The 15,394-nt window shown below is 55.0% G+C and overlaps 1 protein-coding gene across 1 annotated transcript in view; it reads left to right on the top strand.

Moving 5' to 3' along the window:
• Positions 1 to 8,353, top strand: part of SEC14L5 (SEC14 like lipid binding 5) — a 34,696-nt gene extending 26,343 nt beyond the window's left edge. The window contains exons 10-15 of the mRNA XM_052635793.1: positions 781 to 952; positions 2,308 to 2,442; positions 3,458 to 3,592; positions 4,235 to 4,462; positions 5,647 to 5,825; positions 8,245 to 8,353. Coding sequence (XP_052491753.1) covers positions 781 to 952; positions 2,308 to 2,442; positions 3,458 to 3,592; positions 4,235 to 4,462; positions 5,647 to 5,825; positions 8,245 to 8,353 — 958 coding nt within the window. The remainder of the gene's footprint in view (positions 1 to 780; positions 953 to 2,307; positions 2,443 to 3,457; positions 3,593 to 4,234; positions 4,463 to 5,646; positions 5,826 to 8,244) is intronic.
• The last annotated feature ends 7,041 nt before the right edge of the window (positions 8,354 to 15,394 follow it).

The following is a 15,394-nucleotide window of genomic DNA, read 5'->3' as shown; positions in this document are numbered from 1 at the left end:
AAAGAATGACTTCAGAGGGGATACCAGAGATTCCCTCACAGCTAGTCAGTAAAGAATCTGCCTGCAATTCGGGAGACCCGGGATCGATTCCGGGGCGGGAAAGATCCCCTGGAAAAGGAAATGGCAACCCACTCCACTATTCTTGCCTGGAGAATCCCATGGACAGAGGAGCCTGGCGGGTTACAGTCCATGGGGCACAAGAGTTGGACACGCCTGAGCGACTAAACCAGCGCCAGCACCAGAGGTGATGCAGCTACCCTGGTGGCTCAGACGATGAAGAATCTGTCTGTAATGCAGGAGACCTGGGTTTGATCCCTGGATTGGGAAGATCCCCTGGAGGTGGCCATGGCAACCCATTCCAGTTTTCTTGTCTGGAGAATCCCATGGACAGAGGAGCCTGGTGGGTGACAGTGCATGGAGTCACAAAGAGTCGGACAGGACTGAAGCGACTTAGCACGCAGGCACCTCTTTTCAACAATTACTAGTAACACATTGCTGACGTCCTGATGAGGACTCTGCCGACATCATTCAGCCCTCAGGCACTTGAATCTGGGCACTCCAGCCTTGTTGTGCATGCTGAGAACCCCCATGCCACGTGGCCTACCTACCAGGGGGAGGGCCCACGAGAGTGTCCTGCGGTCCCTGCCCCAGCGGCTGCCTCACTGAGACTCTCTGTCCGTCCCTGTCCATGGGCCCCTGGGTCCCTGTGGATGGTGCTGGGGGCTCTGAGGGGTGGGGGTGGCAGAATGAGGTGGAGTGAGGTGGGCCTCTCTGCCGCAGCTCCTGGACCTGCCTGGTGGACCTGGAGGGTCTCAGCCTGCGGCACCTGTGGCGGCCAGGGGTGAAGGCCCTGCTGCGCATGATCGAAGTGGTGGAGGGCAATTACCCTGAGACCCTGGGCCGGCTGCTCATCGTGCGAGCCCCCCGCGTCTTCCCTGTGCTCTGGACGCTGGTGAGAAAGAGCAAGGAGGCTGAGATGGGAGAGGGTCCCTCTGGGATCTGCCTGTCCGGTGATCCTGTGTCAGTTTTTCTCAGTAATGGCTTGACTAAGGTTTAGTTCATTTCCCATAAAGTTCACCCCTTCTGGGAGTGCACTAGTTGCCTAGTGGTTAGGGTCCTGGGCTTTCACCGCCATGGCCTGGGTTCAGTCCCTGGTCGGGGAACTGAGATTCCGCAACCCCTGGTCAGAAGCAGCACTCACCCAGCTGGCTCTGGTGGGGGTGTGACCCACTCTCAGGAGGGTGGGCAGGATGGAGCGGCCCCAGGGGCTGGCCACGGCTGCAGGCCCTGACCACCCCGGACAGACAAGAGGAAGGGATGTCCTTGTTATGAGAGCCCCGTGAGGGCTGGCACAGGTAAGAGGGGGTGCTTCCAGGGGCACCAGAGCAAGGAGGGAGCGGGGAAAGCAGTACCCACCTCCCAGTGCCTACACCACCCCTCACTGGCTGCAGCAGATGAGAACCAGCTTGCTGAGGCCCACAGGGACCACCTCCCGGGGTGGGGTCTGAAGCAGTGTGACCCACCCAAGTGGGATTTCTAGCTCCCCATTAATCTCCTGCCTGCGGCATTGGCCTGTGCTCTGGTCTGCCAAGCGCCTGGTTATCCACCTCCCTCCTTCCCGCCCTGCCTTCCCCAACTATTCACTGAGTCAGACACCACCCCAGCCCTGGGACACCGTGAAAAACCAACTGACACGCAGCTTAGAGTTCAGTACTGAAATACTTTCCATCCTGGATAAACAAAACACGTTATCCACACAATGGAATATTATTCTGCATGAAAAGGGAGTTCTGGTTCACACTACAACGTGGATGAGCCTTGAAAACATGAGGCTCAGTGAAAGATGCCAATCACAGAAGGCCACACGTCGTGGCATTCCCTTTCTGTGAAATGTTCAGAACAGGCAAGTCATAGAGACGGGAAGCATATTGGCAGTTTCCAGGGCCTGAAGGGGAAGGAGAGGGGAGTGACTGCTGGCGGATCTGGGGTTTCCTTCTGGGGGGATGAAAATGTCTTGGATTTAGAGGTGATGGCTGCACAGCATAGTGGATGAACTGAATACCAGAGGATTGTTCCCTTTAAAATGGTTAATTCTGGGATTTCCCTGATAGTCCAGTGATTAGGACTTGGAACTTCCACTGTAGCGGGTTCAGGTTCGATCCCTGGTCGGGGAACTAGGATCCTGCAAGCCTTGCAGGGTGGCCAAAAAGTAATAATAATAAAATAAAATAGTTAACTCTATGTTCTGTGAATTACAACTCAATTAAAAAAAAAACTTTCCATCTTGCCTTATCTCCCCCGTTTCAGATCAGCCCCTTCATCAACGAGAATACCAGGCAGAAGTTTCTCATCTACAGCGGCAGCAATTACCAGGGCCCTGGAGGCCTTGTCGATTATCTGGACAAAGATGTGATTCCTGACTTCCTTGGGGGAGAGTGCCTGGTGAGGCCCCAGCGAGCCCTCCGCGCCCACAGTGGAGATGGTCTGCGGCCTCAGGGAGACACGGCCGCAGGTGGCAGAAGGCTAGGGGAGGGCAGACCCCTTGTGCGTGCTCTGAGCTGGGGAGGACCCTGTTGACTCTTTGGAGGCAGAGCTGGTCTTAGAAGCTGCCCCTACGAGAGGTGACTCCTCTCTGAAGGAGGGACCTTATGCTGGTGCTTTCAAGCAAAGCTGAAGTTTCCCGGAAGCTCAGAGACCAGGCCAGTCGAGGGCTTACCCTTCTGAATCCCCATCCAGCAGGTTGCCAGGCAGAAGTCAGCATTTAGCTGCTGACCTTGCAGCCTCTCCTGCAAGGGGAGGAGACTCAGATGTCCCAGCGGCCTGGACCCAGGAGCTAGTGTACCCAAAGGGACTTCTTTATTCCCAACTTACAGCTACACGGCAAGGGATGATCAGGCAACAGGTTCCAGGGGAGGTGCCCCCAGACCCTTTTTATCGCTCCCCCTGGGGGTGAGGCAGGGGGTGACCCTTATCTCATCTGATGTGGGAGGGCAGCTCCTTTCCCTTCTCCAGCAGAAATCTCAAACAGGACTTCCCTTGTGGTCCACTGGTTAATAATCTGCCTGCTAATGCAGAGGACATGGGTTTGATCCCTGATCTGGGAAGATTCCACATGCCTCGGAGCAACTAAGCTTGAACTCCGCAACCAAAGAAGCCATTGCAACAAAGAGTAGCCCCTATTCGATGGAACTAGAGAAAATCCACACACAGCAATGAAGACCCAGTGCAGCCAAAAATAAATAAAATCTCAAAGAGCAATCCTGCATGCTTTCAGGGTTAAAAAATAAAAAGAGAGAGAGACATTTCCTAGAAATTTTGCCAAGCTTGCCAGGTCTCTCCGATCGTCAGGCTCTGTATGCATGTTGTAAGTGTGGTTTCAGGGGTCATAGAGCGCCTTCCTCTGGGTCAGCCAAGCCTGGCTGGGCCCTGACTGTCACCCGGTGTCTTTGTCCCCCAGTGTAATGTCCCTGAAGGAGGACTGGTCCCCAAGTCCCTGTATCTGACGGAAGAGGATCAGGAGGATGAAGACCAGCTGTGGCAGTGGAGAGAGACGTACCACTCTGCCAGCGTGCTCCGTGGGGCCCCCCACGAGGTGCTGGGGTCCCGGCCTGGGAGGGCCCGCTGGGCTGGGTGTCATCTTAGGTCAGGGACCTTGAAGCAGAGACTGAGATGAGGGTTCTTGTGCCCATGCCTTGTAGAGGATCAGCCTCAGGAGAAACCCTTAAGGAGGGTGGTGTGTGTGCTAAGTCGTTTCAGTCGTGTCCGACTCTTTGCCACCCTATGGACTGTAGCCCGCCAGGTTCCTCTGTCCATGGGATTCTCCAGGCAAGAATACTGGAGTGGGTTGCCATTTCTTCCTCCAAAGAATCTTCCTGAACCCACATCCCTTACGTCTCCTGCATTGGCAGGCGGGTTCTTTACTACCAGGGACAGAAGCTAAGCCAAGAGCTGGCTGCAGCCATGGTCCAGCCCAGTCTGATCCGAGGGGAGAGCAGTGCAGGGGTCTGGCTTCGGTACCCACACATCAGCCTGTCATTGGCTGTGGTCACTCTGGCACAGGGAATCGTCCCCGGTGATTCAGACGGAGGTGGATCTGTTTGTCCCGAGAAATTCTTGGACTTGGGGTGGGGAATAGAGACCAGGGTGGGCACCCAGACACCTGCAGCTGACTTCTGCATCCCAGCCCCCTCCAGACTGGACATTCAGACCTCACCTGTCACCTGTCCCCTTGCAGGTCACCGTGGAGATTCTGGAGAGGGAGTCAGTCATCACCTGGGACTTCGACATCCTCCGCGGGGACGTGATGTTCAGTCTGTATCATGCCAAGCAGGCGTCCACACCCAGCCCCCGGGAGCCTGGGGCCAGGGCCGGCGGGCAGCTGACGGACAGAGGCTGGGCCCTGGGTGCAGATTTCAGCTGCGTGGAGGCCCCCCTCATCTGCCGGGAGGGGGAGAGCATCCAGGTCATCTCTTGGGTCATTTATTCATTCATCACGATCACGCAGGACCGAGTGTCCGCTGCATGCCAGGGTTCTGGGGAAACAGCAGTGCACAGATTGGACCTGGTCCCCGGCCTCAGAGACCCTGCAGGACAGTGGGGGAGAAAGACAGATGCAGGCAGGTCCGAGACCTGGCACCCCAGGGCCCCAGCTTCAGCGTCCTCCCGAGACTCTTGTCAGAGATGCAGGTTGCTGGCCCCATGCCGCGTGGGCGGGCTCAGAAGCCCTGGGCGCTGGCCTGGTGTCTGCCTCCACGTCTGCCTGGTTTCCTGATGCGCAGTCATGTTTAGCACCCACGCAGCAGGGAGACTGTAGGTCTGGAAACAGCACTTGGGGCCGTGCCACCAGAACTTGGGCCACCCTGCTGACCACCTTCCCCCCACACTCCATGGTGCGTGCAGGTCAGCATCACTGGCCCCAAACACACACACGCACGCACACACGCGCTGGTGAGCAGTGGAGATCTTGCAGGTGGTGCCATAGGAGAATTGGACAGATGACTGTCACATCACATACCAGCATCTTCTGCCCCCGGGTCCCACTGAGCATCAGCCCTTTTACAAAGTTGCTCTTCTCATAAAGACTGACACCCTCCTATCTGGCTGTCCCTCCACCCTCGGCAAACTCTAAACACCTTTAAGCTCCCTCTCTGTGTGTGTAGGCTCAGTTGCTAAGTCATGTCTGACTCTTTGTGACCCCATAGACTGCAGCTTGCCAGGCTCCTCTGTTCATGGGATTCTCCAGGCAAGGCTACAATCTCCAGGGGAATCTTCCCGACCCAGGGATCGAACCTGCATTTCCTGCATTGGTAGGCAGGTTCTTTACCATCTGAACCAACTGGGAAGCCCATACACCCCTTTCTCCAGGTTTCCTCAATTTGCAAATCCCACTCAGCAGGACGAAGGCCCAAGAAAATCCAGGTTTTTAACCAAACCACACCTCTGTAATTCCTGCAACCCCTAGGCCCTGACTTCCCTGCCAGATTAAAAGGGAGGCTCTCAGTTGCTATGGATATGGGGTAACAGCAGAGGGGAAGCAAAGGTGACCTTGGGACACGCCAAAAGGAAGGATTTGCTGGGGGGCTGGCTTAGAAAGGGGCCCCTCTCCCTGGGCGGACTGGGGCCTGAGGCTTGGCTGCTGTGTTTCAGGGCTCCCATGTGGCCCGGTGGCCTGGCGTCTACCTGCTGCAGTGGCGCGTGCACAGCCCCCCTGCCCACATGGCCTGCAGCCTCCCGGGCGTAGAGGATGTGCTGACGGCCCTGCACAGCCCCGGCCCCAGGTGCAAACTGCTCTACTACTACGAGGTGCTGGCGTCTGAGGACTTCAGGTATGGGCCCCCCCGACTCCCCACCCCCACCGCCGGGCCGGGCCTGCAGCATGCCCGAGGTCCCTTCCTTCCAGGCTGGGGGGAATGCACTCACCTCCTCTACTTGCCCTTGGGCTTCTCTAGGGCTGGGGCTCTGACGTGGGCACTGATGAACTTTCCAGTGGCTCAGCCCCTTATCATGAGCGATCGTATCACTCTTCTGCTTCAGCCTCAGCTGCAGAAACTTCCCTTCAAATGAAACCCCAGACAGAGGCCCAACACACCAGACTGATTGGGTGGGCGGGAGAAGAGGGGCCTGAGCCCTCTTATTTGTACCTTCCCTCACTCCTAGAATTCCATCAAACTGGGTTTGGACTGCTCTAGAACATTCTAGAGTTATGGCTCACAGACAACTCTCCCCCAGTGTTGCTGACAGAGAGACAGGGAGGTCAAGACCTCCAAGCACTTCCGGCTTGCTCTGTGACCTCAGGCAAGTCACTTTACTTCTCTGAGCCCCAGCTGTTAGACGGGGACCACTGGATCCCCTACGTCATGCAGTTGTTCTGAGGATAAGATGGGTGGGGGAAGTCTGTGCATACAGTAAGCACTCAATAGTGGTTTCTTCCAGGCCTTGTGTTTTATCTTAAAAATTTTTTAAAATTTATTTAATTGGAGAATAGTTACTTTAGAATATTGTGATGGTTTTTGCCATACATCAGCATGAACCGGCCACAGCTTGTGTTCTATCTTTTAAAAACAAATGTGATTTTGCATCCTGCCTTATGACATGGCTGTGTCAGTTTCCTTCTAAAACTGACGCTTCAAATTCTTCTGTTATTGTCCAGTTGCTCAGTCATGTCCGACTCTTTACCATGGAGTAGATTTGAAGCTCCAAGAGGATGTCAGGTCTGGACCTACATCCCAGGTGGAGCTGCAGGGATTCTAGGGGCACGTGTAGCCAGCACAGGATATGCTGGGCCGGGAATTTCCTGGCGGTCCAGTGGTTAGGACTCTGTGCTTTCACTGCCTAGGGCGTGGGTTCAATCCTTGGTCAGGGAACTAAGAGCCCACAGGCCATGAGCAAAAGAAAAAAGAAAGGAAATGCTGACCCAGCATCTTTACCCCAAAGGGAGACCCCACAGTGTGTCAAAGGGTGGTGTTTCCCTGTTTGGGAGGTGGCCTGTTTTGGCCACTGGGCCTCAGTATGGGGGAGAGAGACTGAGGCCCAGAGGGACTCAGACCTGTAGACACATGTATCAGGGACTTGCTGCCTCCAGGACAGCAAGCGGAGGCCAAGGGGTGGGCTGGAACTGCTTGCCAGCCTGTCTTGTCTGGTCAGTGTGGGGGAACCTGCTGCCCTGACCCTCAATAGCCTCGGGAGAGTCCTAGTTCAAGGCTGCCCTTGGTGGGCAACTGGTGGTCCTAGAGGGACCAGGCAGACAGGGTCCGCCATCCTGAAGCAGGAGACCACGTAGCCACACACGAGCAGTGATGATGCCAGGAAGGTCCTCGCCCCCTGGTCATACTCCAGGAGGTGCTGGTGGCCTGAACACAGAGCTGTCAGAGCCCAGGACCAAGGCAGGCGCAGGGTGGGCGAGGGTGCAGGGCTTTGGGGGAGGCTCTGGGAAGTGACACTGGAGTTGAGATCTAGGCCATGTGCACGTGATCACATGGCTGTGGGGGAGGGGCTTGTCAAAATGCAGACTCGGATTGCTTAGCTCTTGAGGCATCTCCAACAAGCTCCAGGAGATGCTGCGCTGCTGGTTCCCAGACCACACTTTGAGGAGCTAGGCCCTAAGTCTGTATCCTCCAACCTGACAGCTACTAGCCAGAGAGAGCAATTTAAACATAGCGATTAGAACTAAATAAAATTAAAAATTCAGTTCCTCGGTCACACTAGTCACATCTCGAGTGCCCAGCAGCCCCACAGGGCCCATGACAGCCGTGCTGGAAGGCGCGGTTATGGGACACGTCTGTCATCACAGGAATGTCCCCTGGATGGTGCTGCTCTGTGGTCTGGGTGGCATTTGACTGGACAAAGTAGGTGGGAGAGAAAGGCTTCCGGCAGTAGGTGCAAACACAAGGTCCCGAGACAGGGGAGGCGGGTGTTGGAGGAGCTGAAAGGAGGCAGAGGGGTGAGGCTGGAGATGACGGGGTGCCCTGTGGGCCATGCTGGGCCCCTGGGTCAGTGAAGCCCCTCGGAGGTGGGTGGCTCGCCTGGGAAGGAAGGCCCTGCAAGGCAGTGGGCCAGGCTTCACGTCTCATCACAGTCTCACCTGCTTTTCCCTCTGCACTTGCCCTCTGCACCCAGGGAGGGTTACCAGCCTTGTGGGAAGAGCCCTGGGGCTTCATTGGCATCATCCTCAGCTTTCCCACCGCTCCCAGTGGCCCCAGGGCCGGGTCACCACCAGAAGGCAACGTGTGTGTCCTTCCTCCCCAGGGGCTCCATGTCCAGCCTGGAATCCTGCGCCAGCCGCTTCTCTCAGCTCAGCGCCGCCACCACCTCCTCCTCGGCGCCATCCCACAGCAGCTCCCTGGTGTCCAGGTAGTTGAGACCGAGCCCCGTGGGGCAGCCTGCTCGCCTCCCACGTCCCCATGTGTCCACGAGGCTGTGTGGCCTGCAGCCCTGGGTCTGGACGCTGCCAAAGTTGGGCTATCTGGAGGCCCCCATTGGCTCTTGGGGTGTCGAGGACAGAATCATCTATGACCGGGCTTCGAGTACAAAAAGGCAAGGGGTGGGCGGACCCCATTCAGGTCTGGGGGCTCAGGGAAGTCGTCGGGCTCAGGGCCCCCCTCCATCTCTGGTCCAGCTTCCTTGGGGTGGCCTCCTTCTCAGGAGACCCCGGCACTGTTAGTTTCCCTCTTTCCCTTTCCTGCAGCTCAGCTGCAGAAGAGAATCTGTCTCCTGACCAAGTTCCATCCAGCCTCCCAGAATTTAGTTTTATCAGCCTGCTTGAGTCCCAGGCTAGTCCCTGAACCAATCACGGTTGGCAGCGGAGAGCAGAGAACACTGATTGGCCTGCAGGGTCTGTGTTCAGTCTGGACCAATCACTGGGGAGGAGGTACAGTGAGGGCCCGCCCAGACCACATGCTTGTCCCCACCACCTGGTCTGAAAAGCACAAGGTGGGTTCTTCCAAGACTCTTAGGGTTCCCCTCCCTAAGAAGCAGAAATGATGGGTGTACACCCTAGCATCTAAGCCTACAGTGATGCCCTGGGTCCCAGGATATGCTGGTGAGCAGTTATATAAGTTACAGGCTCCACTCTCTGTGGGGAGCCCACCCACCATGGACATGAAATGCATTTTCACAGCATGTGGCTGGAAGGTCTAATCCTGACCACCCCAGTGGAAGGCCCAGTGTTTTTGCTGAATTCCAGGCAATGATGAAGCAGTTCTGGTTATTTTTATGCACTGGGGGCAAATCTGATCCTCAGTACCAGCTGCAATATTGAAAGACTCTCCTTAAGTTCCTGCATGGGAGGGGCATGGGTCTGAGGACATTTCTCCTTTCATTCCCTGGGCCTGCAAACAGGTAACAGGTCAGAGGTCATCACTGGCATCCTGCAGTCTGATCTGAACTGCCTTTAGTGTTTTTGGTTTTTGCCTTAACAAGGAGCAGTAAGGAGCCTTATGCCTCTCTTTTTGAGAGCCTGCTCTCCTCATCTCCCTCAGGAAAGCCCCAGCTCAAACAGGCTTAAGCACCAAAGGGTAGCAGTAGCTGGGATGTGCAGGCCGCGTCTTGCTTCAGGTATGGCTGCATCCAGGAGCCCTCAGTGGCCTTAGGCTCCTGTGCCCATCCTCAGCCTCGCCTAGGCCTCTTGCCTCTGTGTCAGTTTGCATGCTGACCTTGTCCTCTCCTCAGCTGGAGGGAAAGGTGACTGCTGGCAGCCCCTAGCCTACAACCACAGGGCTCTCAGTTTCTAAGGCAGAGAGAGACTCTCCATCTCAAATCCCAGGGAAGGCTCTGACTGGCCCTAAGCAAGTCATGTGGTCACTCCTGTGGACATATTGGCTGAGCAGCTGGGAGCCCTGGGATTGACATTTCTTCCAGAAGCAACAGAGGGGTAGGGGAGGGCCAGTCACCCAATGGAGAAAGAGAGGTGGGCCAAGGAGCAGCGGGTGGCCACACTGGCATCTGCTACAGTTTCCCTCCTGTGCTGGAGCATCAGCAACCAACAGCTACCCTTCTTAACCCTTCAGAGGCTTGGGATTAAAAATCCAAGGAAGGAGATGCTGAGCTCTTGGCTTCTCAATTTCCCCAAACCTCAGGGCTGGAAGCCCCCTGGGTATGGCTTCTTTCTCCATCTTGTTCATTAGCCTATTGTGGCCAGGACACAAATGACCCTTTAGCAATAGGACCTGCCCAGCCACTGAGTTTAGGAGCCTGAGTCTTAAAATTTCAACAAGGTGGGATTCGAGGCCCAGCCATCCTTTCACACGAGCTGTGTGACCTTCAGCAGGTGACTGAACCTCTCTGTGCCTCAACATCCTCATCTGTAAAATGGGGATAGAATAGTGCCTACCTCATTCTCTGGGTTGCAGTGGGACGAACTGAGAGTGGATGTGAAGTCCTGGGCCCGGCGCCCAGCACACGGAAAGCTCTTAATAAAAGTAGGTGGTTATTCTGATAGTTTAATGCTTCTCATCCAAAGACCCGACTCCATCCTGTGAGAATGCCCATCACTATCATACTCGCCATGCATTTGGAGAGAAGCATGGATGCTGTTTCCTTCTGACTTTCCCTTTGCAGAAACTGCATTCTCTGGGCACGTTGACTTGTCTAGAAGGGCCTCATTCCGAGTGGTGTTTCCCTCAGTTGGCTATACAATGGTCTCCCCACAGGTTGAAATAAGGGGAATTTGAGGCTCCCTCCCACCCCACCCAAGCCTGTGTCTGGAATTTCTCCCCCTGTAAAATGAACTGGTCACACAGTCTGTCTCAGCCAGGAAAACACGGCATTCCTTGTTCACCTGATCGTTTGCTCCGACTGGAAGCATTAAATGCACCTGAGTGTTCGCTCCGACCAGAAGCATTAAACGTTTTAGATTTGGATACCCCTCTGTTGTCTGTTGCCTAGGAGGTTTCCCTGGGTTTGTTCAAGAATAACTCAGCTGTTGTTTAAAAGACTCAAGAGCGTGTTTAACAGGGACCACACCACCCTCAAGGGGTTGCAGATTGGTTTTTGGAGAAATTAGGGGGAACACAAAAAAATCCCATGTTTAATATAGAAGCACAGACATACTGTATCAGTTTCCTAGTGCTGACAAACCAAATTACCGCAAACTTGGTAGCTTAAAACAACAGAAATGGATTCTCTCTCAGTCTGGAGGCCACAACTCTGAGATCAATGTGTTGGCTCCCTCCCATGGCTGTAGAGAAGGATCCTTTCAGTTTCTGGGGATGCCTGGTGTTCCTTGGCTTGTGGCCACTTCACTCCTGTCTCTGCTTCTGCAATTAAAAAAAAAAATATGTATTTAGTTTTTTGGCTGCTCCGGGTCTTAGTTTTGGTGTGGGATCTTTAGTTGCAGTGTGCGAACTCAGTTACAGCACATGGGATCTAGATCCCTGACCAGGGACCAAACCCAGGCCCCCTACGCTGGAAGCACAGAGTCTCAGCCACTGGACCAGCAGGGAAGTCCCTTTGCCTGTCTTTACACAGCTTCTCCTCTGTGTGTCTTTGACGAGGACCCCAGTCATTGCATTTAGGCCTCAGTCTAAATCCAGAATGATTTCCTCTTAAGATCCTAAAGCAAGCACATGGGCACGACCCACCAAGGACCCTACTTCCACATAAAGTCACACTCTGAGGTCCTGAGCGGACATGAATTCTCGGGTGACACTGTTCAACCCACTGCATATACATACGGTGCAAGAAGAGACACGTGCCGTTTATCAGAATATTAAATACAGGTCTCAGGGCCCCACTCAACCCTGAGTTGTGGGGGTGGGCTGCAGGAGGCTCCTGGCCAGGTGTCCAGGTGAAGGCAAGGGCCCTGCTATCCACCTTCCTGGGCCGCTCTCCCCTCTCCCTTGGGTTTTGCCCAAGTCCCAGAGATGCACCAGAGTCCTGATGTCAGGAGTGGGCAGGGCCTGTCTAGGGTGCCCCCCATCCTTCCTGCGAGCTCCCCTGGGAGCCAGAGGTGGGTCCTGGCGGCCACTAGGTGTCACAGGATTCTGGGAAGGGTCCCTTGTTTTGGAGCAGGAGGCCAAGGGCCATCAGCTGAGGGTGCAGAGGTGTGCTTCCTGTGGCCCCGATGGGCCCCCTGTCCACCTTGGCTGCGGTTACCAGCCGGGCCCACTGCACTCATCCCTCCCGCTTCTCCATGCTGTCCCGGTGCTGTGGGTGAGGGGTCTCCAAGGAACAGCCAGCCGCCCGTGGGCCTGGTGGGTGATCAGAAAGAGCTCCCTGTGGCCGGCGAGCTGGGGTCAGGTCTGAGCCGCGGGCCCTGATGACGTTGGTCTCCTCCCAGGAAGGCTCTTGGGGTTTGGGTCTGGAGACAGCAGAGAGCAACACAACTTGCCTCCCTGTGGCCTGAGGGCTGCCTCTGGGACCAACTCTTCCTCCAAGGCCAGGGGCCTCCACAGAAGAGGTAGGCCTTATGGTTCAAGGGGCTCCTGTGAGAGTTTGGGCAGAGCCTGGAATGAGCTGGAAAGAGTTGGAAGGAAAGGCGCTGGGTGGCTCTCTAACTTCTCCCCAGGCCATTTCCCTCCCCTCCCTTCAGTGCCCACCAAGGCACTGCTGAGAAATGTGGGTCCCCGAAAAGCACCATTTGAAACCCCTAAGAGTTCTGGAGGCAGGACACAGACCCCTCGAAAATCCAAAGCAGCTGCATCAGGACTGCGGAGCCCACCCAGCGACTCCAGGATCAGAATCTTTTTCTGGGGTCTCTCCAGATGCTCAGATTGTATACAGAGCAGCCCAGCGGCTGAGATACCTGTCACCATGGCAACTGCCCAGCACAGAGCACTCTCCAGGTTCCCAGTCAGACCCCCAGGACTTCTAGTCCACCTGCCAAGTTCTGTGCCCAGGGGTCTTCCATCACCCCAACTTCTATCACTTTGGCCTGCAGCACCTACTGTAGGACCCAAGCCTCCTGTTCGCTGTAGGGGACATCACAGGCTGGCACGGTGGCTGTCCACCTGCCGTCTTCAGTGGGGAGACAAAGACACAGACCCACAGACACATCCCTGCAGGAACTCAGAGGTTGGGAGCTGGCCTTGACATTCCACTTCTCTGAACCAAACTCTTCCTTTCTAAAGTGAAACTAGAGAATTCCCTGGTAGTCCAATGGTTAAGACTGGGTGCTTTCACCACTGTGGGCCCAGAGTTCAATCCCTGACTGGTGAACTAAGATCCTGCAAGCTATGTAGCATGGTCCAAAAACAAAACAAAACAACAAAAAATGAAAGTAGACCCATATTACAGCAACTCAGCTGCAGCGATGGGCTCAGTCAGTTTCCCGCATTCATGCCCCTTTGCAGCTTTTCATCAAGGGGGGAAGCTTCAAGAAGCAGCTTCACATCTCTGCCTGGATCCCTGTCTCCACCTTGACCCCAAGTCTGAACCTGACCCTGGAGGATGAGGTATTAGAGCTATGTCTGCAGCTGTGGTCACTCCAGACCAGGCCCCAATTAGTGGATGGCCGAGACCTGAGTGAGCCCAGCTGGACTCACTGATTCTAGGCCAAGTCAAGAGAATCCCCCAGGTGACCCTAGAAGCATGAAAATCTACTATTTCTCCTGAGGAACAATGACTGGTTGTTATTTTAAGCCACCAGTTTGGGGCTGGCTTGCTGTTCAGCACTAAATGCCACTACAGTTGACGGGGCTTTCCAGGTGGTAAAGAACCCACCTGCCAAAGCAGGACACAGGAGACACAGGTTTGATCCCTGGCAAGATCCTCTGGAGGGTATGGCAACCCACTCCAGTATTCTTGCCTGGAGAATCCCACGGACAGAGGAACATGGAGGGCCATAGTCCACATGGTTGCAAAGAGTTGGACACGACTGAGATGACAGCACGTTTGGCGAGGGCCCGCTGCCTGGCTTGCCGACGGCCGCCCTCGACCACGAGCTCACGTGGCCTCGTTCTTGTGTGTGTCATGCTGCAGAGGGTGCTCTCTAGTCTCCTTTTTTAAGGTCACCACCCTCACGACCTCATCTAAACCTCATTTAATGAAACCAAACGCCCCACCTCCTAACTCCATTACACGGCAGGTCAGGGTTTCAACATACAAACTTCAGGGGATGCAAACATTGAATCCACCACGTGCCTGGATCTACTTGAGAACCTGCTGGAAGCAGGTACCCTCCATGTACCCTCTGCATAAAGCTGCCAAGCACACAGTGGGGTGTATTATGAGGCAGGGTGTCGCCAGGCACTTCCTAAAGACCCTCTGAGGCCACAAGTTACAAGCTCTAATCTCACAAGGATGCAGGTCACAGTCAAGGGAAGCCAGCCGCTGGGGCTGCAATGAGCTGGAGAGGACACAGATGGGGACCGGCCACTCTTGGCTTGAATGACATATCTTGTTGCCTCTGAGGGCGTCCTCTGATGCTGGGATGTCAAGCTTTTTAAAAAATACTTACTTACTTGCTTACTCTGGCTGCATCTGGCCTTAGTTGCGGCACGGGGGAAGCTTCACTCCGTCAGGAGGGAGTTTTCGTTGTGGTGTGTGGGCTCGGTAGTTGTTCCTTGTGGGCTTAGCTGGTCCTTGGCTTGTAGGGTCTTAGTTCCCTGACTGGGGACTGAGCCTGCGCCCTCTGCATTGCAAGGTGGATTCTTAACCACTGCAAGTCTTTCTTTCACTCTTTTCAAAGAGAAACCAGAAATCTGGAGTTGTGAATCTCTTGACTTGTAACTGTTGGTAACTAAATTTTACTAAAACACACAGTGCAAACTCACAGAGTGCTGTCCAGATGCTCACAGCCATCACCTGGGAGCTTGGTGAGACCTGGAGTCTGGAGCTCGGCTCCAGGTCAGAGTCTACATGTATAACAAGCTCTCCAGGTGACTCAGTGAAAGTCGCTCAGTCGTGTCTGACTCTTTGCAACCCCATGGACTATACAGTCCGTGGAACTCTCCAGGCCAGAAGAGTGGAGTGGGTAGCTGTTTCCTTCTCCAGGGGATCTTCCCAACCCAGGGATCAAACCCAGGTCTCCCGCACTGCAGGCAGGTTCTTTACCAGCTGAGCCACCAGGTGATTCAAGTACACTTGAAAGTGAGAACCTGCCCGTGTGTGCTAAGTCGCTTCAGTCGTGTCTGATTCTGCAGCCCCATGGTCTGTAGCCGCCAGGCTCCCTGTCCATGGGATTCTCCAGGCAAGAATACTGGAGTGGGTCGCCATGCCCTCCTCCAGGAGATCCTCCTGACCCAGGGACAGAACCCACACCTCTTATGTCTCCTGCATTGACAGGCGGGTTCTTTACCACTAGCACCACCTGGGAAACCTCTGGATTAAACAAAATGCATCAGGGAGCTGGATGTGCCCATGACTCAGACTCTGGGTAAGCAGTCCCCCACGTGTTAAGGCCTAGGAGCCCCCTCAAGTCCACGACTGCTAATTCAGATGAGGTTCTTTTATTATATCA

The sequence above is a fragment of the Budorcas taxicolor genome, chromosome 2 (assembly GCF_023091745.1).
Source record: "Budorcas taxicolor isolate Tak-1 chromosome 2, Takin1.1, whole genome shotgun sequence".
Lineage (NCBI taxonomy): Eukaryota > Metazoa > Chordata > Mammalia > Artiodactyla > Bovidae > Budorcas > Budorcas taxicolor.
The sequence above is the reverse complement of the archived record's forward strand: the minus strand, read 5'-3'. Positions and strand labels throughout refer to the sequence as shown.